A 24,808-nucleotide genomic window follows, 5' to 3' on the forward strand; every position below is an offset into this window, starting at 1 on the left:
CGTCATAAATTGAAGGTGCGCGTATAAACTGAAGTTTGGGATTACCAGATTCACTATGTATATATTCAATACCCCCGACTGTTTACATGCTTACAGTGTACATGTGATAACGTAGTCGACAGGTGAACGACACAGACAGGTAGGTAAATAAGGACATCATCTTCAAGTACATTATACAGAAATGTACGTATACTGTATACGTTACAAGGCGTATAGGTCATGAATACAACGAATGTAGATTATGTCAGTTGTGTGGGATTCAATTAAACTGTCTTGTACATGCATATTTGACCTCATTTCAATTATGACGTCACGTTAATGACATACTAAGCTGTACATTGTATATGTGACGTTAATTTCTGATGGAGCCTCGCGCTCCGAACTCTGTTCAGATTGTATATTGGTACGTAGGGCACAGGGACTCGGAAGTTTTTTTTAAGGTTTATATATGTAAATATTTATTATGTATTTGGAATTATCAAAACGTATCTAGCTCCTCAACAGAATGTTATCTGTCTAAACCCTCTGAAATACTCGCTACACACCAGGATAACCCAAATACACAAGTCTGAAACTATTTATCACAAAAGACACCAGACGAAACACTTGAAACTCAAATTTGATTTTTGTTACGTTTTTCAGATACCGCCCTTGATCAACGTCTGAATCTTTTAGAATGAGTATCCTGCTTTTTGAAGGGGAGACACATGCCGAATTGTATGCCAAGTACCGACCCAAGTATCCCGACGCATTGTACGAGATGATCGGGAACTTCTGTCGCGCCCAAGGGACCAGCGGAGTGGGAGTAGCCGTGGACGTAGGATGTGGAAGCGGTCAGGGAACTTTCCCTCTTTGTGACACATTCAACCATGTGGTAGGCGTGGATATTAGCCAAAGTCAGATCGAACAGGCTTTACGTCTCCAGGTAACTAGAAAACAGGTTACACGTGCAGATAACTAGCAACACATTATACGTATCCAGATAATAGAATAAACGTATCCAAGTAACTGACTAAACGTATCCAGGTAATAGACTAAACGTATCCAAGTAACTGACTAAACGTATCCAGGTAACAGACTTAACGTATCCAAGTAATAGACTAAACGTATCCAGGTAACAGACTAAACGTATCCAAGTAACTGACTAAACGTATCCAGGTAACAGACTAAACGTATCCAGGTAACAGACTAAACGTATCCAAGTAACAGACTAAACGTATCCAGATGACATACTAAATGTATCCAAGTAACAGACTAAACGTATCCAAGTAACCGACTAAACGTATCCAGGTAACAGACTAAACGTATCCAAGTAACTGACTAAACGTATCCAAGTCACAGACTTAACGTATCCAAGTAACAGACTAAATGTATCCAAGTAACAGACTAAACGTATCCAAGTAACAGACTAAATGTATCCAAGTAGCAGACTTTACGTATCCAAGTAACAGACTAAACGTATCCAGATAACAGACTTAATGTATCCAGATAACAGACTAAATGTATCAAAGTAACAGACTAAACGTATCCAAGTAAAAGACTAAACATATCCAGATAACAGACTAAACGTATCAAAGTAACATACTAAACGTATCCAAGTAACAGACTAAACGTATCCAAGTAACAGACTAAACGTATCCGAGTAACAGACTAAACGTATCCAAGTAACAGACTAAACGTATCCAAGTAACAGACTAAACGTATCAAAGTAACATACTAAACGTATCCAAGTAACAGACTAAACGTATCCAAGTAACAGACTAAACGTATCCAGGTAACGAGTTGACAGGCTGAATGTCTCCATTTCTAGATAACTATACAACAGGCTGTACTTCTCCAAATAACTAGAATACTGCCTGTACGTCTAGACACTGAGATGTTACGTCTCAAGACACCAATAATAAATGTAGGTCTGCAGGCTATTAGAAAACAGCCTCGTGGTTATCAGGAAATGGGCTATATACTTCTAGATAGCTAGAAAAAAGGCCGTGAACCCATAGAAAACATGCGCTACGTCTCCAGGTACATGTACCTAGAAAATAGACTACATATCTAGATATTAAGCTGACTATACTACTAGAAAACATACAGTACGTCTGTTTAACTAGAGGGCAGACTGTACGTCTCCGGATATCAATGTCTGTAGGTCACTAGAAAACATACAGTACGTCTGTTTAACTAGACAGCAGACTGTACGTCTCCGGATATCAATGTCTGTAGGTCACTAGAAATCATACAGTACGTCTGTTTAACTAGACAGCAGACTGTACGTCTCCGGATATCAATGTCTGTAGGTCACTAGAAAACATACAGTACGTCTGTGTAACTATCGAGCAGACTGTACGTCTCCGGATATACAGTACGTCTGTGTAACTATCGAGCAGACTGTACGTCTCCGGATATCAATGTATGTAGGTCACTAGAAAACATACAGTACGTCTGTGTAACTATCGAGCAGACTGTACGTCTCCGGATATACAGTACGTCTGTGTAACTATCGAGCAGACTGTACGTTTCCGGATATCAATGTATGTAGGTCAATAGAAAACAGGCTAGGCTTTTGCGTCTCGAGGTAACTAGACGAGATCCAGTGGGATTTTAGCGCCCACCATTGAATGATCTAATTAGTTCTATGTAAGACAGATGTTTTACTAACTTTTCCTGTTTTTCCAATTTACCCCGTTTATACCGAAGAGCGGGTTATTTTCGCGGGGATAACACGTTTGCTAATTCGGGGATCATACACGTTATCGAGAAAATAAGCAATGTCACTAGCAAGGAATCATGTTCATATTGAATTATATCTCTTAACTTCTGGTATTTCGGCAAGTATGAGTGAGAAAACATTGTTTGTAAATTGACTTGTTAAATTCTAATGTAAGACACAGAAGACTTACACGTTAGAATAACATCCTATTGTGTCGCGCAGAAATATATCCCATGTTGCGCCATTGTTTGAATTGTTAAATATAGCATTTGGGTAATTCCAGTGCTTCTAAAAAAATTGTCACAATCTTCAAATATCAAAATCCAAGATGGCCGCCTTTCGGCCATATTGTTTTTCCCGATCTCACTCAATAATGGATTGGACACAACTTTAATCCTAGGAAACTATCATATGAAGATTTGGAAATATCTTTCGAATACTTCTAAAGACATAACAAGATCAGGGATTATTTACTGACGGATGGACTGACGGATGGACTGACGGACGGCCAGAGTGTAGTGCTTTGTCTCTCGACTTATGGAGTGCAACCTGCAAGTCGATCCGAATTTCAAAATATTTATTTTTGTACATCCCAGATAACTATAACACAGGTTGTACGTCCCCAGGTAACTACAACACAGGTTGTACATACCCAGGTAACTACAACACAGGTTGTACATACACAGGTAACTACAATACAGGTTGTACACCCCCAGGTAACTACAACATAGGTTGTACATCCCCAGGTAACTACAATACATGTTGTACATCCCCAGGTAACTACAACACAGGTTGTACATCCCCAGGTAACTACAACACATGTTGTACATCCCCAGGTAACTATAACAAAGGTTGTACATCCCCAGGTAACTACAACACAGGTTGTTCATCCCCAGGTAACTACAACATAAGTTGTACATCCCCAGGTAACTATAACATAGCTTGTACGTCCCCAGGTAACTACAACATAAGTTGTACATCCCCAGGTAACTATAACATAAGTTGTACATCCCCAGGTAACTACAATACATGTTGTACATCCCCAGGTAACTATAACACATGTTGTACGTCCCCAGGTAACTACAACACATGTTGTACATCCCCAGGTAACTACAACACAGGTTGTACATCCCCAGGTAACTACAACACAGGTTGTACATCCCCAGGTAACTACAACACAGGTTGTACATCCCCAGGTAACTATAACATAGCTTGTACGTCCCCAGGTAACTACAACATAAGTTGTACATCCCCAGGTAACTATAACATAAGTTGTACATCCCCAGGTAACTACAACACATGTTGTACGTCCCCAGGTAACTACAACACATGTTGTACATCCCCAGGTAACTACAACACAGGTTGTACATCCCAGGTAACTATAACACGGGTTGTACATCCCCAGGTAACTACAACACAGGTTTTACATCCCAGGTAACTTTATCACGGGTTGTACATCCCCAGGTAACTATAACACAGGTTGTACATCCCCAGGTAACTACAACACAGGTTGTACATCCCCAGGTAACTATAACACATGTTGTACATCCCCAGGTAACTACAACACAGGTTGTACATCCCCAGGTAACTACAACACATGTTGTACATCCCCAGGTAACTACAACACAGGTTGTACATCCCCAGGTAACTACAACACAGGTTGTACATCCCCAGGTAACTACAACACATGTTGTACATCTCCAGGTAAGTATAACACATGTTGTACATCCCCAGGTAACTATAAGCTAGCTTATACGTCCCCAGGTAACTACAAAACATGCGATACGTGAAACCAGTAAACATGCTATATTAAGTGCATCCTAAAACATTCAACACTATTCTATTTGATTGTATCAAATAGCAGTGATCTGGCCTGTAATACAACCATGTCATAGACATCGCACTACACACTGTGAAATGTAATTATTTTTCAACATTTATGAGGTCATTCGCTTTTCGACATATTCCATGAATCGTAACGCGATTCTTGGCAAATATGGTCAGAAAACCAATGTTTGATAAGATATCATGTCTTTATATAAAACGTTACTAATGAATGTAAGATATTATGTCTCTATATAGAATGTCCCATATAAACCTAACAGTGTAGACTAATTTATCCTAATATTTAATATGAAAGATTTTTTTTCATTAGGGTGTACACCATTATACACGTACAGTAGTAGCTACGATGTGGTAACAATTAACGTCTATAGTTCCTCCCAAACCATGCTAGGTTTGTACAAAGATTGGTTGTTTTCAACCACACACAGCCTATTGGTGTGAGGCTGTTCCCTACAATCGTTTACAAACAACCGACAAAATAGAAACGTTATATTAATTAAGACCACAAAACTTAGAGTTACTCTTATTCTAGGTTTATATATCGAATCAGTCAGTAATAAAGAACTAAACATCAACATCTATGAATGAGCACAAATCTGAGGTGTTCTTATTAGGTCATCTGGCCTGAAGGGTTCTGGGAAGGATGACCTATAGCCATCGCGTTTCGTCCTTCGTCGTCCGCTGTGCGTAAACTTTTCATGATTCAAACTTTTTCTTAAGTTCGATTATTTGGATTTACCTTAAACTCGCCTTGAATAATCTAGAGATTGCCCTGGCCATTTCAGGTCGGTCCGATTTCAAAGATGACCACATTGGTCGCCATCTTGAAACACATTTTAAAATTCTCAATTTCCACCACTGGGATTCAGCTGAATTGATCCTTAGATGGTCATGACCAAGTGTTGTTATTGTCCGGGTCCGTCTGAAATCCAAGATGAATTTCATGACTGCCATCTTGAGAAAAAAAAAACATTTTTAACTTCTCCAGTTCCACCGGCTTGATTCAGTTCAAATGTTTCTGAAATAATCCTGAGATGGCCCTGGCAAAGTGCTCTTACTTTTCTTGTCATTTGAAATCCAAAATGCCCGCTATATGACCGCCATTCTGAGAAAAGAAAAAAAACACACCCACATTTTCCACTTCTTTTCCAGTTTCGAAAGTAGGATGTAGCGTAATCTAGCCAGGAATGATCCTGATATGGTTCCTACCACGCGTTTTGAATTACTGGGTTGATTAGAAATCTAAAATGGCCGCCATTGCTTCTGATTTGAAAACCCTCCCCGTTTCAGCAAAGTTGGATCTAGTTGAATCTTTCTATGAATTATCTGATCAATTTGGCCAAGTTTCTAACATGGAATCCCAATTGTTGCCAGTACCATGATATTGCTAGTGTGTACCGTAGGAATAAGGTCTTTATAGTCAGATGATCGGGAAGGTCCATGGACCTCCTGTCCTGTCGCAAAAAAAAAAACGTGGGGATTCTATCGCAATATGTAACATGCACTGTCAAAATTGTTATTTTTACAATATAAAAATGTACTCTTTTAAAAGAAATTCTATATTAATACCTAAGTAACACGTTGCCTTATACGCCATATGTCGCCATTTTTCGAAAATATTTCAGCACAAAATCTTTGTAATTGAACTGTTTTATGCATTGTACGGCGTCAGCTTACGCTTTTCGATCTTAATTTCAGAACCTCGATAACAAATATGACGCATCCAGACTGAGTTTTCGGGTCGGACCTGCAGAGGATCTGAGTTTCCGAGAGGACAACTCTGTTGATCTTGTATCAGTTGCAGCAGCGATACACTGGTTGGACACAGAGAAGTTTTATAAAGAAGTCGATAGGATACTGAAGCCCGGGGGGTCACTTATCGTATACACCTATGTACTCCCGAAACCTGACAAGGAGGAAGCAGTGCAGATGGAAGCACAGGTGTGAATTCACGTGTACTCGCTGTCCCATTAATATTATGTCGGACGTTTAAAAGATCATAGCGCTGATACGATAACTCCCGCCTAACACCGCGATAGAAAACAAAACAAAACCCTAACGATGGTGTTTTTGTTTCGCCAAAACGTCCCCTAATTTCCCCAGTAGGTATTCTTCAAAATATCACAGTGTCGCGACTAAGAATGGCACTTTTTCTGCCTCAAAGAGACGGACATTCGAGGAGACTCATTTAAGGGCGTCGGAAAGGGCAAAAATCCATTAAAATAAAACCAATGTCAAAAATCATATCAATAGACATCCTTTTCAAATCAACATTTTATGTTATGGAACAATCAATGTTCAAAACTAAAACAATAGACAAGAAAACTAAACCAATAGACAAAACGGAAATCAATAGTCACGGCTGCAGATCCATGAAATCTAAATCAATGAACTCACAAACTGACGCTAGATGGCGTTGTGTTTCAGTATACGTCCTCGATACAGGTCCCCGTAATTTCGTGTACGTCGCACTCGGACCCGGACCCGATCCCCGTACCAGGAATATTGATATTATTTTTTTTCTCAACAACGACTTAATGAATAAATCTCATTTTTAGGTCACCTGAGACGAAGTCTCAATTGACCTATTGCGATCGCCTTTTGTCCGGCGTCGTCCGTCGTCCTTCGTGAACAATTAACATTTTCAACTTCTTCTCAATAACCAACAGGCTCAGAGACCTGGGTATCGTTTCCGTTTACGAATTTTGCGTAAGTCACCTTTACGAATTACTAAGCGTTTCACAAAAAACTTCGTAACTTACGAACGTTCGTTTTACGCAAAAACCTTGCGTAACTTTACGCCATATCCACCCTGTCGTAACTTACGAAAACAATTTAAAATCGTGCGCAAGCATGCCCTTTTGAACAGAAAATGATGTACTCAATCACCAATTAGCATAAGAGAACGACTATGCCTTGTGAGCGATTGTTTCGAGGTGAAACCTGGTTTTGAATGTCGAGAAGGTATAGGTACCGGCAAAAATACAAATTGTCATGAAACTAATTGTACGCATATTCGTAGACTGTGCCAATAGTTAGTCTATTTTAAGATCATTAGGTGAATCGATGGACATTGAGCAAAATCTGTGAAAATTGCGTGAAAACTGCGTTGTTACTGTTTGTTTTACCGCATGATAAAGAATATCAATTGGAATTTTATAATAAAAAACATATCTTCTATCAATAATACGATTGTTTTGATAGAACAAAATAAAGTTCCTAGTCTGTGTACGTGACTCGTGAATAGGACCGGCATACAATTTTCACCCCAAAAGTGTCGTCCTTTTTACCTCCAAGTTAGAGAGTGGTATATTTTTACCGGGAGAACGTACGATTTTGATGTAAGATACGAAAAAAGTTGCGAACACCTTTGTGAAACGAACTTTATTAAGTTACGAAGCTTTGTGAAACGATACCCTGATATTGTGTGTAGCATGCTGGGATGGAGGGCTACCAATTTTGTGCAAATGGTCACAGGGGTTAAATATGCTAATATCTATAAACGACTTATTGTTAACCAAAATGACCAGAGTCCCAATATTAGGTCTGTAGCATGCTGGGATGAAGAGCCACAACGGTTGTTCAAATTGGTGACCTTGGCCTTCATTTAAGGTCACAGGGGTCAAATATGCTAAAATCTTTGAATAACTTCTCCTTGATAACCATAAGGCCCAGAGATCCAATATTAGGTCAGTAGCATGCTAGGACAAAGAGCTACCAAGTTTGTTCAAATGGATGACCTCGACCTTCATTCAAGGTCACAGGGGTCAAATATGCTTAAAACTTTAAACGACTTCTTGGTGTTAACCAAAAGGCACAGATACTTAATATTAGGTCTGTAGCATGCTGGTATGAAGGGCTACCGAGTTTGTTCAAATGGGTGGCCTTGGCCTTCATTCAAGGTCACGGGGGCCAAATATGCTAAAATATATCAACTCTGGTCTGGTGACCGTTAAGGCCCATGGACCTCTTGTTTTCTTATAAATTCTGATTAATTTTATTGCGAAAATGCTGTGTGTTTGCTGGGGACGTGTGATATACTTGTACACGTCTCTGAGCAGCAGCAGCATAAATCTATAAATCTATCATACAGGTGAGGACCATTGAGTGGTGTCGGTAATAGAGGTAGATGGTAACGAAGTATATATACATGTACTTGATAGTTTGATAAGTAAAACTAAACATAAGGGCCGTTTGTCAGCGATCATCGCCGCGATCACAAAAAAGGCAGGATTTGAAATGAACTAAATAGTTTTTTGTATTTAAAACTACTAATTGTTTCAACATCTAGGTTTACTTTAAGTGTGGAATCAAAAATATCATAAAAAATAAACCGTTTATAACGAATAAATAGCCAAAAACCGTAAATGTTCACGGTTGAGTGCGGCGTACACAAAATCATCCTCTGAAAAATGTCAATTGACGATAACAAACGTTCTAGGAATTGCTGCCTTTTTGTTTAAAATGTCAGATTTTTCAAATATTAATCAGGATTTGCAAGAAAAAAATCAGATTTATTCATAGAGTCGTTGTTGAAAAAAATAAATCAATATTCCTGGTACGGGGATCGGGTCCGGGTCCGGCGTACACGAAATTACGGGGACCTGTATCGATGACGTATACTGAAACACAACGCCATCTAGCGTCAGTTTGTGAGTTCATTGATTTCGATTTCGTGAATCTGCAGTCGTGACTATTGATTTCCGTTTTTTCTATTGGTTTAGTTTTCATGTCTATTGCTTTGGTTTTCTTGTCTATTGCTTTGGTTTTGAACATTGATATGATTTTTGACATTGGTTTTTTAGCTCACCTGTCCGGCCGTCCGGCGTCAACTTTTTCATTTAAACAACTTCTTCTCAATAACCAAGAGGCCCAGGAACTTCATATTGGGCCTGTAGCATACTGGGGTGAGGGGCTACAAAGTTTGTTCAAATAATTGACCTTGACCTTCATTCAAGGTCACATGGGTCAAATAGGCTATAATCTTCAAACGACTTCTTCTCAATAACCAAGAGGCCCAGGAACTTGATATTGGGCCTGTAGCATGCTTGAGTGAAGCACTACAAAGTTTGTTCAAATAAATGACCTTGACCTTCATTCAAGGTCACATTGGTCAAATAGGCTATAATCTTCAAACAACTTTTTCTCAATAACCAAGAGGCCCAGGGACTTGATATTGAGCCTGTAGCATGCTGGGGTGAGGGGCTACAAACTTTGTTCAAATAAATGACCTTGACCTTCATTCAAGGTCACATTTGTCAAATAGGCTATAATCTTCAAACGACTTCTTCTCAATAACCAAGAGGCCCAGGGACTTGATATTGGGCCCGTAGCATGCTGGGGTGAAGGGCTACAAAGTTTGTTCAAATAAATGACCTTGACCTTCATTCAAGGTTACATTGGTCAAATAGGCTATAATCTTCAAACGACTTCTTCTCAATAACCAAGAGGCCCAGGGACTTGATATTGGGCCTGTAGCATGCTGGGGTGAGGGGCTACAAAGTTTGTTCAAATAAATGACCTTGACCTTCATTCAAGGTTACATTGGTCAAATAGGCTATAATCTTCAAACGACTTCTTCTCAATAACGAAGAGGCCCAGCGACTTGATATTGGTCCTGTAGCATGCTGGGGTGAAGGGCTACAAAGTTTGTTCAAATAAATGACCTTGACCTTCATTCAAGGTCACATTGGTCAAATAGGCTATAATCTTCAAATGACTTCTTCTCAATAACCAAAAGGCCTAGGGACTTGATATTGGACCTGTAGCATGCTGGGGTGAAGGGCTACAAAGTTTGTCCAAAGAAATGACGTTGACCTTCAATCAAGGTCACATGGGTCAAATAGGCTGTAATCTTCAAACGACTTCTTCTCAATAACCAAGAGACCCAGTGACTTGATATTGGGCCTGTAGCATGCTAGGGTGAAGGGCTACAAAGTTTGTTCAAATAAATGACCTTGACCTTCAATCAAGGTCACATGGGTCAAATAGGCTATAATCTTCAAACGACTTCTTCTCAATAACCAAGAGACCCAGGGACTTGATATTGGGCCTGAAGCATGCTGGCGTGAAGGGCAACAAAGTTTGTTCAAATAAATGACCTTGACCTTCATTCAAGGTCGAATGGGTCAAATAGGCTATACTCTTCAAACAACTTCTTCTCAATAACCAAGAGGCCAAGGGACTTGATATTGGGCCTGTAGCATGCTAGGGTAAAGGGCTACAAAGTTTGTTCAAATAAATGACCTTGACCTTCATTCAAGGTCACATGGGTGAAATAGGCTATATTCTTCAAACAACTTCTTCTCAATAACCAAGAGGCCCAGGGACTTGATATTTGGCCTGTAGTATGCTTGGGTGAAGGGCTACAAAGTTTGTTCAAATAAATGACCTTGACCTTCATTCAATGTCACATTGGTCAAATAGGCTATAATCTTCAAACGACTTCTTCTCAATAATCAAGAGGCCCAGGGACTTGATATTGGGCCTGTAGCATGCTGGGGTGAAGGGCTACAAAGTTTGTTCAAATGAATGACCCTTGACCTACATTTAAGGTCACAGGGATGAAATCGGCTTAAATCTGTAAACAATAATTTTGCGATCGCCAAGAGCCTCCTAGACCAGATATTAGACCAATAAAATGCTGGAATGAAGGACTAGAAAATATATTAATATGAATAAACCTAGCTTACTATGATAATCAGCATAGTATCTGTAGAAATGACCTCAATCAACTTCAAAGTTGCTGTAGAGCCAGGTGAGCGATACAGGCCCATTGGGCCTCTTGTTTTAATGGATAATTAGGGCTGTGATACCTATAGTGTCCCTTCACGATACCTCAGTATTCGACCTTCGTGTTGGGTGTTCCACCTTGTGGGGAAGGTCATGAATCCCCCTTACATCGTGATGTCATACCCATTACAATAAATGCAGACAACATAAGTTCCTGATAGTTATTACTGCGATAAACAATTGTATATGTACTTATAACAACAATAAAGAATACGACCAAGAGTAAGCACGTAACTATCACAGAACTAGATACAAACACTATAGGTACATGTAGGGTTTACTAGCAGGATATGGGTAATTTACATATATACTAGTATAGCAAAAGGTAAATATTGACCGAGTATACGCTAGTATAGTAATTAATTTACTATAATTTAATATAATTGCTATTTACTACAACGTTAGCGACAAACCATATACGCTTAACGTGTCATGTTGTACAAAAAACACCTCTTTCCAAAATGAGCAGGAGAGTTACAAAATAAGATGTGGACTTTGAAAATCATTACTTATATAAGCGGGATCGAGGCTTTACCTGGCCAGAAGATTGCTATGTAAGTGTTTTCTTTCTTGTCTTTGCAGTTCTATAAAGAACATCTAAGCGAGTATGCAAGCAGTCGAATGTTTCCAAAACTAGAGGATTACAAAATTCCATACAGTGACGAACTTGGGTAAGTGAACTAGTTATAAACCAAATCGTTAATTGGTGTTGTCTGTTGTCACATACTTCCACAGACAATACCTCTTGTCGAGCATTTGCTATGATTAGTTTTATGACGTAGTAATATATAACGAGACCATCGCACGGACGCTGTACCGGCATTGTCAGAAATATACAAGTAAGAGCGTAGAGACAGCAGTGGTTCTATCCTCCCCGGCGAGGTCAGAAAGTTAATGATGGTCGATAACAATAGACTAGGAACTATGGATCCTGACAAAGCGATATATATATAACATCATCATTATTCGTTATTTTATTGTTATCATAGATGCTTGTGCCAATGATAACCTATTCAGGGGGGTCGAGCCTATTTACTTTGCTAATGTCATATTTTGCTTTTGTCATCATCCTCGCAATAAGTATATTTTGTCACATGCCTGCTGTCTGTCTATACAAAGGATTCTGTACTCACCTCTGTGCTCCGAAGCGGATGGGCGCAGCCATTTTTTTTTCTCGCAAAGCAAAATATGCCATTAGCAAAGTAAATAGGTTCGACCCCCTGCTATTGTGTGTTATGTATTAGTTACTGGTATTATATACCGCCTTCAGGACTGTGTCTGTGTGAGGTTGCCTCTCACCAACTATGTCAGTGTTCTATTGTCTATTTAGCACATTTGACATATCCCATACATGTATTCTATTATAATGTAATATCGTGTTGGATAGATTAATACCCGTGCTATAAACTTAACTCCTACAAGAAGTCAAATATGAAATATTGACGATAACCAACAACAAAAAATTAAATACGTTTGCAGATGTCTAATGATTTCGAGAGTTATTGTATAATGTTACATTTTTTTAACATTCCGTTTAAACAAACGTTTAATACGAGTTACAACGGCGTGTTCAAGAATAGATATAATTCGTTTATAGCCATATCGGAATTAAATCCATATCACTAATGAAACTCGTCACTCACACATTAATTATTGCATGATATAAGGACAAAGTCTTTCCTCGCGAGGACCTTCTCCCTTTATCAATGTATAATGTGTTTTACCTTCGAAATGTTCGCGAACCATTTCTTGCATCACCACTCGGTATCCACTTACAGGAGTATTGGGTGTCCTAGTGCAATCTTCTTTATTGTGTCCATTCTACGTCTTCCGTCCGTAAACAATTTACATTTTCGATTTCTCAGAAAATTCCTTTACTAATTTCAGTGTAAATTTACAGAAAGGTCAACCAAAACTGCGAATTGTATAGTCCTTACCCGAGGGACTAATAGGCGGGGCTAAAATGTGTCTAATTGACTGAAATTTCAAAAGTCTTCTTCTCAAGACCCATTGGGATGTATGGTAGAATCAATTACTTTTCATTGATGGAAGGGTCTTAAGGTGCCTTGCCATTGGAAATAATACAAAGTTGATTTGAAATATCGATAAGGGAGGTAGTTTGATGGTATACACATGTTGGCTCTGATTGACGCCCAAAGGCTGACAGGCGGGGCCAAAATTGGTCAAATTGACTGAAACATATCAGAACTCAGGTGACCGTTACAGGCCATGGGCTTACTGTTATTTATGTGATATTGTGTGTAACGTTGACATTTTTGTCCACAGGTTACGGACGGTGCCGATGAACTCTACCTTGTCTGTCCACGAATACGTAGGACTAATTACCACACTTTCCGCTAGTCAAACCTATCTACAACACAACCCATCCTCCGCCATATTCGACGATCTCACACAAAGGTATAACTCCATGTTTTCCAGGAAGACTTTGTAATTGTAACCTTTAGCTGTTTTACATGTACGGTAATTCCTATACCAACTTATATTAGTCATAGCCTGGGTGAAAGTGGGCAAGTGATTTAATTGTGGGAGTAAACCAGAGTACCCAGAGAAATTCCACGTGGTCGGGCAGGTGACCCCATACATTTTAATCTCCGAACGGGTTATCGAACCCCGGTCGCCTTGTTGAAAGGCAAGTGTGTTACTACTGTGCCACCCGACCATCCAATTGAATGTAGAATTACTGGGCAGAATCACTTCTCTCAGTTTGATAATTAAGTGGAACCAATTTTGTATTAATGTTGGAAAATGAATGATGTTTTGAAAAATCTTCAAAATGCTTTTTTTCTGGTGGGACTCTAACCAAAATTAATCCAAACCCTCCTTGGGTGAAGGGAAATATGTGTTATATAAAAAGTGGATCTTGGCCCAATCAGGTCAATATGGCATTTTCATTAAATAATTCTTCTGTATGAATGAAAGAGGATTTTACCCAAACTGGTGTAAAGAATCCTCGGCGTGGAGGGAATGTGTCATTTTTAGGTTATCTGAGGCAAAGTCTCTGTTGACCTATTGCGATCGCCTTTTGTCCGGCGGCGTCCGTTGTCCGTCGTAAATAATTTACGTTTCCAACTTCTTCTCAATAACCAACAGGCCCAGATACCTGATATTTGGTGTGTAGCATGCTATGATGAAGGGCTACAAAGTTTGTTCAAGTGGATAACCTTGACCTTCATTCAAGGTCACAGGGGTCAAATATGCTAATATCTTTAAAAGAATTCTTCTTGGTAACCAAAATGCCCAGAGACCCAATATTAAGGTCTGTAGCATGCTGGGACAAAGTCCTACAAAGTTTGTTCAAGTGGTTGACCTTGACCTTTATTCAAGGTCACAGGGGCAAAATATGCTAAAATATATCATAAATCATGTTACCGTTAAGGCCCATGGGCCTCTCGTAATATATGTACGGCTTTATTTACCTTAATGTCGATAACCTTAAAAGCAATACAAAATTTATATTCTGAAACAAAAACAAAAATTTACAGAATGAAGTATTGAAAACAAAGGAAAGAACCTAGGTTCTTCTGGTTTTATTTGAATCAGTATGTGGTCTTGAAATAATAAAACGTTTTCCTTTAGGAATCATTATGTCTATCGATATTCAGTTATTTTTACTAAATGCGTGTTGTATGCAAACTTTAACCCACAGGTTGCTGGAGTTGTATACAGATTCCGTTACCAAGGAGGAAATCAAAATGTTCACCACGTCCACGGTGACGGTACGGACGGGCCGTAAACCCCTGTAACTGCGCCAGAGACAGGGACGAGACTTAAACGCGTCTAACTAGTGTCTTCATTGGCTGTATTAAGGACCAGACGTGAACTCGCTTTACAAGTGACGTCATCGCGGATTCGCAAATCCCTCTAACCAGTAACGTCATCGGGCATGATTATTGAATAGACAAAAATTACATGTATAGAGATAACGTTCTTTATATGATTGTCGATATGATTCATATCAGGTAAAAAGTCGTATATGTTTGTATTGACGCGATGCTATGGCACAACGAGGGCAGAGATATATTGTGGAGCACGTGGTTTTATTGTTTTTATATTATGCTATATTTTTTATTCAGTTACATGTAAGAATACAATGTACCTCATAGGAAATATATAATCTTGAGGGTTTACGTAGTCAATCAGTATACTTGTATAATATACATACCTTACCTCTAAATCTGTTGACCAGCTATCGGTTAGTTTTTTGTTGGCCTATTGCTTGTTTGAAATAAATCAAGTTCAGAATCTTATTTCGAATTTTGTTTGTGTTTCTGGCTGTGTGTGCTGCTCGTTTGTGTGCCAGTGGCAAATACTGGAATGAATACAACTATACTTATTGATAGTGTGGTTTACGAACAATGTCACAAGACAATTTTGTTGTCTTGTTACCCGACATATTCCTTGCCAAATCGTGGTACAAGAGTTAAAACGACAATGCGACAATGCAGAAATAAAGAAATCCGAATACCTTTTAAGAATACCCAGTTCAAGTATATCTATGAAATCACGTTGTTCCATTTTTATTGCTTATGATCGTGTCACAGTCATAATTTGATCTTTGTTAGAGCATCGTTTTCAAAGCATGAGGGTTTCCTCTTTCACTGTAGCGAGTTTATTACCTTTCTACCAATGATAGTCATCACGATAGTTAACCAGGCCCTTTTATCCCTATCATGGGAACTAATTATTTGAGTTCGTTGGAAACACCGGTCTGTTTGTTCGATCATAAGTACATAAACACGATTTAAGGCATTATTAGGTTTGTTTGAGCAAATAACAGAATGTCATAATTAATCAGCCACGCAGTCTCAATGTGAAGAACGATAGTATGTTATACCTTTGTGTTGTCAGCGGATTGGGTTTGTTTTTATTAACATGAGTACATGTATTTTTATAGGGCAACTAGTATCCTTCCTTCACAATTGTCGTGTAATTGTTTATGACAAACCTTAATTGTTGAACTCCAGGCGAACACTGTACATTCTTTAGTTCGACACGTACATAGTTTATTGCCGAACTATAACGCCCATGCGCCACATTACAGTGTTTAATACTGTGGACCAATACACATGGCATTAGACTGTCCACGTATTTGACTTTACAGGATATTAATACATACTTGTCAGTGACGTCAGTCTGGACATAGAAACCAAACCTTTCCTCTCTGATTCACTGCCCTTTATCTCTTATCAAATGGTTACCATTAATTTGTGATATTGTGAGATACAACAGAAGTGCCATGCTATGTATGTCCCTCTTATTAAACATACAAAGAGAGTTCATTATAAAAAACTAATAAGTTTTTTTCTAAATAAAAAAGAACATCAAATGCAGATTTTCTTTCAAATAATTGTCTATGTAGTAGAACACAACATCATCAAAGCCAGACAGCGTGTATGGAGATGAGGACGAGATCAATAGGATCATTGAGACACTTATCACAATACGTCACTATAGTGTGTCAAGTTCTCCGCATCATCAGTAGAGATCTCAAACCTGACTAAAATTAATATAACATCCACATGTACTTGACTCAGTTGAACATTTCTAATTGAATGTCTGAAATTCCATAAGAAATTTAAAAAATGAAATGCAAATAACCCAGAAACAAGCATCCTGCTAATATCCGCATTAACGAAAATCACAGATCAGCCTACCAATCAATGTGCTCTCCAATAACACTAGCTATATATAGAAATAAATAAAGAAACTGGTGTAATCATAAGTAAGCGTGATGAATTTAGCGCGAAAGACGCTAGAATACGATAAGCGCTAAAATACGTATGCTAACAGTAGATGTTTTATCAAATAGTTGCTGAAATAATCTGCTATAGCGGTATGATACTATTTCAGACGGGTCCTGTTTTCATTAGTTGTGTATTTTGATTTGATTGAGAACTGCCTTTCCCATTGTTTGTATGCTGTGTAAGGCGTTGCATGCGTCATGTAGCTCCCTTATCATTAAGTCTGTCCTCTTGTATACCTCAGCAACTGTTAAGGTGGTAATTATCCTCTCGACCTTTATACTACATGTATACCTCAGCAACTGTTAAGGTGGTAATTATCCTCTCGACCTTTATACAATACCTCGGGGTGGCTTAACCTGCCACAGCTCGCTGGTCGTAAAGCGGAGTGGAAATCTCTCAAAATGCCATCGTTTATTTTTTGAAACGTTACATTGGTATTTTTATAACCATATGTGGCAAATTTGTTACTGAAATTGTATCTGTCAATATTGTGCATTGTTATTTCGATTGACAATATAGTGTATTGTTATTTCGAATGACAATATGGTGTATTGTTATTTCGAATGACAATATAGTGCATTGCTATTTCGAATGACAATATAGTGCATTGCTATTTCGAATGACAATATATTTAGTATAATGTTATTTCGAATGACAATATAGTGTATTGTTATTGCGAATGACAGTTTTGTGAATTATTGTTTCGAATGACAATATGGTGTATTGTTATTTCGAATTACAATATGGTGCATTGTTATTTCGAATGGTAATATGGTGCATTGCTATTTCGAATGACAATATAGTGTATTGTTATTTCGAATGCCAATATGGTGTATTATTACGTCGAATGACAATTTGGTGAAATGTTATGTCGAATAATATGGTACATGGCTACTTTGAATGACAAAATGGTAAATTGCAAATTCGGACGACAATACGGTAGTTACTTTGAATGAAAATGTGGTAAAGTATTATTCAATAAAAAAAAAATGGTATATATTAACTTCAAATGGCTGTTTAGGAACTAGGAACTTGCTCTTTTGTCTTAAAAAAAAGTTGTTCAAAATTTCAACCAACATTTTAACGTACCTGTATTCACGGTGGGAGTTACATTGTGTACGTGGTCTGCATTTGGTATCACGAGCTCGAAATGGTGGCTACAGCATAAAATGAGGTAAGACACTCAAAATACGCATTACGTAGACTTTTCATAGTTGCGGTATAGTCTATACCATAATGTAGACGTATGCTTATGAAATATCAATAGAACTGAAGCGCTGTCATTACCTCGTCACGACTAACAATATTACAAACCCATAAAAACGGTATTTCGGCACTTCATCTGAATATTCACGAAGTGTTTAAATGTGAGAGAATAATCGATAATGAACTAATTGAAAAGCAGACATCTAAAGATCAACTGATCAAAGTTTTTTGACCAACAAGCATTTTCTTTCAATTAATATTTTCACAAACATCCATCCTTACATTATACAATGATAATATCAGAAGTATCAACATGTAAATCCATACATTGATAAACGTTGCAATATCTTTACACAATATCATATTGCGCCATCAATCTTTTTTTAAGTATCTATTATCAACATTGCTAGTTATTTTAATTGTAACTAACTAAACATATCTGTCCGAATGACGTCATACGACACAAGTTTACCGCATTAAACTTTGAAGAATTGCCTCTGAAGAGCGACAAAAGTTAATTTTTGGATTTGGCTGCATTCGTCCCCCATGATGCTTTTAAAAGAAAGCGTGTAATTGTCACATTCTTTATTCGGCAAAATATGTTCAATGGTCGACAAATGCCACTCGCGTGAATTCCAACAAAATGTAACCTTTTTTTTTTGGAATAAGCGAGAATTCCAAAAAGACCGCTATTTATACGAGGGCTGATTGATATGTTGTGAGCCTCTTATTGAAGGATTTGAATTTTGCCGGACATATTTAATTATTTTTCAACATAATCCCTTTCAGTATATACACACTATTGCCAGTGGTGTTTAAGGGCATCAATAACAAGTTTATAAAACTCCTTTTCCTGGATGTTCAGAAAGGCATCATCTGCATATATGACGTCATCATCGGACTGAAAGTGTGTGCCTGAAAAAGCTAGACTGATGGAGCGAGATCAGATAAATAAGGCGGTTGCTCAATCAATTTAAAGCCACAATCGTGAATGGCAGCCATGGCAATGGCAGACTTGTGAACAGGAGCGTTGTCCTAATGGAATAACACACCTTTAGTGAGCTTTCCGCGGCGCTTAAGTTTAATATTTTCTCGTAATTGCCTCAGAAGTGAAGCACAGTATGTGCCATTGATTGTTTGTCCCTTTTTGAGATAATCCATCAGCAGAATACCATATGCGTCCCAGAAAACTGAGTTCATAACCTTCCCAGCTAATGGAACAGTCTTTGCATTCTCTGGCAGAGGAGAGCCAGGGTGCTTCCATTATTTCGATTGTTGTTTGGCCTCAGGGGTAAAATAATAAATCCATGTTTCATCCGTAGTGACAAATCTCTTAAGAAAGTTAGCAGGATCGTCCTCAAAAGGTTACGATTAGCAGGCGATAATGTGGACCAAGTGTGCTTCTGATCAACTGTCAAAAGTGTTGGTACCCATCGGGTCGAAAGCTAACTTATTGTAAGATCCTCGGTCAGAATGGAATGTATTTTTTCCTGTGAAATGCCATCTCTACTGCCTTATATATGTTTGTGACCCGTCTGTTAGTCATAACAATATGATTAATTTTATTGAACATTTCTGGGGTTGCAACATTGACAGGCCTTCCAGGACGGGGGGTCACCGTCAAGGCTCCGGTGGCCGCGTTTAAATTCCGCCACCCACATTTTCACTGTAGCATATGAAGGAGCATCTTTCCCTTGTAGTGTTGCTACCATATCATTATGGATATCCTTAGATGTTATTTTTTTTATTTTAGTTTTTATTGCAAATATTTGATCACTGCTCTTTCATCGATTTTTTCCATTTTGCAAGAGGTCCAGGGACTTGATATTGGGCCTGTAGCATGCTGGGGTAAAGGGCTACCAAGTTTGTTCAGATAAATGATCTTGACCTTCATTCAATGTCACATGGGTCAAATAGGTTATAATCTTCAAATAACTTCTCAATAAACAAGGGGGACATGGACTTGATATTGGGCCTGTAGCATACTTGGGTGAAGGGCTACCAAGTTTTTTTTTCAAATGAATGACCTTGACCTACATTCAAGGTCACAGGGGTGAAATCGGCTAAAATCTGTAAACAATAATATTGCGATAGCCAAGAGTCTCTGAGACCTGATATTAGGCCAATAGTATGCTGGAATGAAGGACTAGAAAATTGATTGATATGGATAAACCTAGCTTATTCTGATATTTAATGAAAGAGGTAATCAGCATAGTATCTGTAGAAATGACCTCAATCAGCTTCAAAGTTGCTGTAGAGCCAGGTGAGCGATACAGGCCTATGTGGACTATTGTTTATAGTATTATCTTCTGAAGAATTTATTGCTTGAAGATACCCTACCTGAAAAGCATAGAAACAAATAGAAAAAGTTAGTACATAAATATCAGAAAACAAAATATCTAACCATAGCATGATGGCAACGTTGTAACCTAAATTATTATACTTGGAAACTTCAATACTAAAGATAGCATACAGATGGTATAGTTTAGTGCTACACTCTAACAGGAGGGATGTATATTCTTATCTAGCTAGACGTTGTAGCTCACTTCAGACCCGTTAAACTACTTTGCACAATTCTGAAACTTGGAGTTTGATAAAGTTGAACGTTTTAAGTACATCTTTTTCCAGGGAATATTCTTAATGAGAGATGGCATTATTGTGTAGGTAATTGTACCGACCTGTTCATTGTGTGTATGTGTATCGAGTATATAGCTTGCCCATACTCGTGAGCGCGTGCCCGTAATACTTTAAGATAGTATGCTGCTTTCCAAATCGTTACTATTACGGCGTCGTCGTTGACAGTTGACTTTAACGTTTTAAGTGGTATAATGTCAACGTTTAACAAACTTGGATCATAGTTCGACGCCAAACCGACACTCCCATGATTTATGAAATATCGTCTTAAATTTATGACTTCGGATATTTGGGATGCTGGGAATCCTAATTTAAAAGTGTTGTGTTTTGTTTGAGTTCCCAGTAAGTGCTAGTGCTATTCCAACTATTTAATTTCCAGAATATAGATACATTGTATATGCGTGTAGTATGGATATAGATACATTGTATATGTGTGTAGTATGGATATAGATACATTGTATATGTGTGTAGTATGGATATAGATAAATTGTATATGTGTGTAGTATGGATATAGATACATTGTATATGTGTGTGTAGTATGGATATATATACATTGTATATGTGTGTAGTATGGATATAGATACATTGTATATGTGTGTAGTATGGATATAGATACATTGTATATGTGTGTAGTATGGATATAGATACATTGTATATGTGTGTAGTATGGATATAGATGGCTGTTCCAAAATGTTCACATACAGACTAATCATTATCGTGTTAAAACTATACATACACGACAACTATACAATTACGTAATTATAAACAGTGTTATATGGTATACTAATATGTATTCACCTATGTGTCCATGACAGATTTTGTTTAAGTTCCCTGTGTAAATAGTATAATATATTACATAGCATTATATACTGAATATTAGAATTGCCTACATGTACATATGTGAACTACGAATACTGGGGTGTATGTAAGAGTTCAAATATAGAATTGATGACATGTAAGAAAACTTTGTAATATTGATATAATCATGGTGTTATTCAACTTAATAATATTCTTTTTAGCCCTATAATTATTATTATCTACAAACCCGTTCAAATTTCAACATTTCAAAACATTCTTATCATATCTACTCTCTAATGATCTTTATTGTCCCTATCATCTCCTTCCCTGTGCTAAATTCTTCCTCTCTACTTCTAGTCTTCCTTCTAACTTCTCATACCTATACTTGGAATGTTCCACTGTTGTTCTCCCCTGACCCCTATGACCTCTTTAGTTCCCGGATTGCTGAGTGTGTGCCCGTGTTAGTGTTCACATGTGTATTTTACAGACCTGGTCGTCGCTCGATTATAATGTTTGTATTCGATGACAATGGGTAACGATTGAGTGTCTTATAGAGCGGCGATCGGATGTTTTTACCTATGCACGCACGGTGCCCTTTCTCGGAAACAGTTCATTTTTTTTATTTTAACCTCCTAAAATTATTAAACAGGTTCATGGCATGTACAAAGTATATTGTATTCAACCTAGGTTACGTCGTTCAACTGATTCTATCTTGTCTCATCGATAACTCGAGCTTTTCCCTAGTGATACAATTACTTCTTTTATGCTGTAATGACGTTCACCCAAACCCAGGCCCTACGAGCCATTCTAAAGATATTTCTATTTTTCATTTAAATATTCGTAGTGTGAGGAACAAATTGTCGTATCTAGAAAATATAACATCTGATTTTGATATTGTCTGTATCACAGAGACTCACCTTGATTTAACGATAGCAGACGACGATATCCTCCTAGAGGGCTACAACCTATATCGTAAAGACCGTGGCTCCCCGGGTGGGGGGATTTGTGTTTTCACTTCCAGTCTCCTATGCACACGTCGTCGTCCTGACTTAGAATTCCATATAGGCGAAGTTGTATGGACAGAGATCGAGTTTCCAAACAATAAATATCTGTTATGTACTATATATAGGCCCCCTAATTGTACACAAACATTCTGGAATTGTGTTCGTCTCTCCGTAGAAACAGCCATTGATGAAACTTCACATGTTGTAATAGTTGGCGATATAAATGTCAACTTTCTTTCTGTAGATAATAATCATCCACTTATGGACATAATGAACCACTTCCACTTCAGTAATGTAATAGACAGACCAACAAGAATCGGTCGCACGTGCAATACACTTCTTGACCCGATATTTCTCTCAGACACGTGTATCAAAACTCTAGCTGACACTATTGATATAGACCGTGATATTTCCGACCACCAAGCAACTAGTGTTGAATTGACTATAGGGACAAATATTACTAGGAATTACAAGCGGACGATTTTATGTTATAATGACGCTAATTATCCACTTTTTAATAGTAAGCTTGATGAAACCGATTGGAATGAACTGTTTTCTGCGAGCCCGATCCCGGATGATATGTGTAACATTTTTACTAATAAATATTTAGAAATAGCCAGAGAATGTACCCCCTCTAAGCTAGTAACAATTAGACCCAATGACAAACCATGGTTTGACTCGGAACTGAGACGCGAGATTAGGATAAGAGACAGGTTACTGCAAAAATTTAAATCCAGTCGTACTCCTCATAAACTTAATAATTTTAAAAAACAACGTAATAGAGTTAATAATATTAAAAAACTTAAAAAAGAAACATTTTATGCGGACATAAATGGAATCTTAGATGCTCATAGTAATGCTAATCCTCGCAATTTCTGGAAACTTGTTCGCAGATTAATTAAATCATCTGATACATCAAACTCCATTCCACCATTGAGGAGCGCGACTGGAAATATAGAAATGGACGACGACATAAAGGCAAATATATTAAACGACTATTTTTTTTCCATATCAACTATGGACGATAGTAACACAGACGTACCTATTGTAGAACCGAGAACAGACTCCAGAATCACAAACATACCTTTCAACATTAATGATATTATTGACATTCTTAAGACATTAAAAAGTGGTAAAGCTGTAGGTAATGATACCATAAGTCACAGTATGCTTAAAAATATGGCTGATACTATTGCCTACCCTTTGTCTTTAATCTTTCGAGTCTCTTTGGAAACTGGAGCTTTCCCCACTCAATGGAAACGTGCACTAGTTATGCCAATCTTTAAAAAGGGAGATAAGCAAGATCCCTCAAACTATAGACCGATTGCACTACTTTGTACAATCGGTAAAGTTTTTGAAAGAGTTGTAGCTAAATACTTGCACAACTATTTGTTAGATAATTCAGTACCAGTCGGGTTTCCAACCAGGTCATTCTACTGTTCATCAGCTTATAGAAATTTACCACAATATATGTGAAAATTTAGAGAAAAAAAAACACCTACCTGTCTAGTCTTTTGTGACATCTCCAAGGCATTCGACAGTGTGGCATAGTGGTCTGGAAGTGAAACTAATGAGTTATGGTATATAAGGCAAATTGTTAGCCTGGTTGATTAATTATGTGTCAGATAGAAAACATATTTTTTGGAAATAGTAAATCTTCGGTAAAATATACTAATGCTGGTGTACCTCAAGGCTCGGTCCTTGGTCCACTCTTATTTATTATTTTTATTAATGATATTACCGATAATTTAGACAGTCTGTCAAAACTTTTTGCGGATGATACATCTCTTTTGTACTCGATAAATCCCCACATCTGATTGAACAACACATTAATAATGATCTGTTAAAAATTCAATCTTGGGCTGATAATTGGTTGGTTAAATTTAATCCTTCAAAAACAGAGGCTTTGCTTTTCTCTAATACTGAATTGGATCATATAATCGATATAAGTTTTAATGGTGGCAATATTGAATTTGTCAGTTGTCATAAGCATCTTGGAGTATACATAGATTCAAATGGTAAGTGGAGTTCTCATATAGAACACATATGTAAATCTG

At 37.8% G+C, this 24,808-nt stretch overlaps 1 protein-coding gene across 4 annotated transcripts in view; it reads left to right on the top strand.

The window, feature by feature from the left end:
* The window catches only part of LOC117333286 (putative methyltransferase DDB_G0268948), a 33,302-nt gene extending 17,690 nt beyond the window's left edge, over positions 1 to 15,612 (top strand). For 3 of the 4 annotated variants that reach the window (XM_033892517.1, XM_033892519.1, XM_033892518.1), the window contains exons 2-6: positions 643 to 925; positions 6,251 to 6,493; positions 11,927 to 12,015; positions 13,631 to 13,762; positions 15,012 to 15,612. In XM_033892517.1, coding sequence (XP_033748408.1) covers positions 677 to 925; positions 6,251 to 6,493; positions 11,927 to 12,015; positions 13,631 to 13,762; positions 15,012 to 15,108 — 810 coding nt within the window. In that variant the 5' untranslated portion in view covers positions 643 to 676 and the 3' untranslated portion in view covers positions 15,109 to 15,612. Of the gene's footprint in view, positions 1 to 3; positions 140 to 642; positions 926 to 6,250; positions 6,494 to 11,926; positions 12,016 to 13,630; positions 13,763 to 15,011 lie in introns of those variants that run through there. The other variant, XM_033892516.1, reaches the window with a different exon arrangement.
* Positions 15,613 to 24,808: the final 9,196 nt, after the last annotated feature.

The sequence above is a fragment of the Pecten maximus genome, chromosome 8 (genome assembly GCF_902652985.1).
Source record: "Pecten maximus chromosome 8, xPecMax1.1, whole genome shotgun sequence".
Classification (NCBI taxonomy): domain Eukaryota; kingdom Metazoa; phylum Mollusca; class Bivalvia; order Pectinida; family Pectinidae; genus Pecten; species Pecten maximus.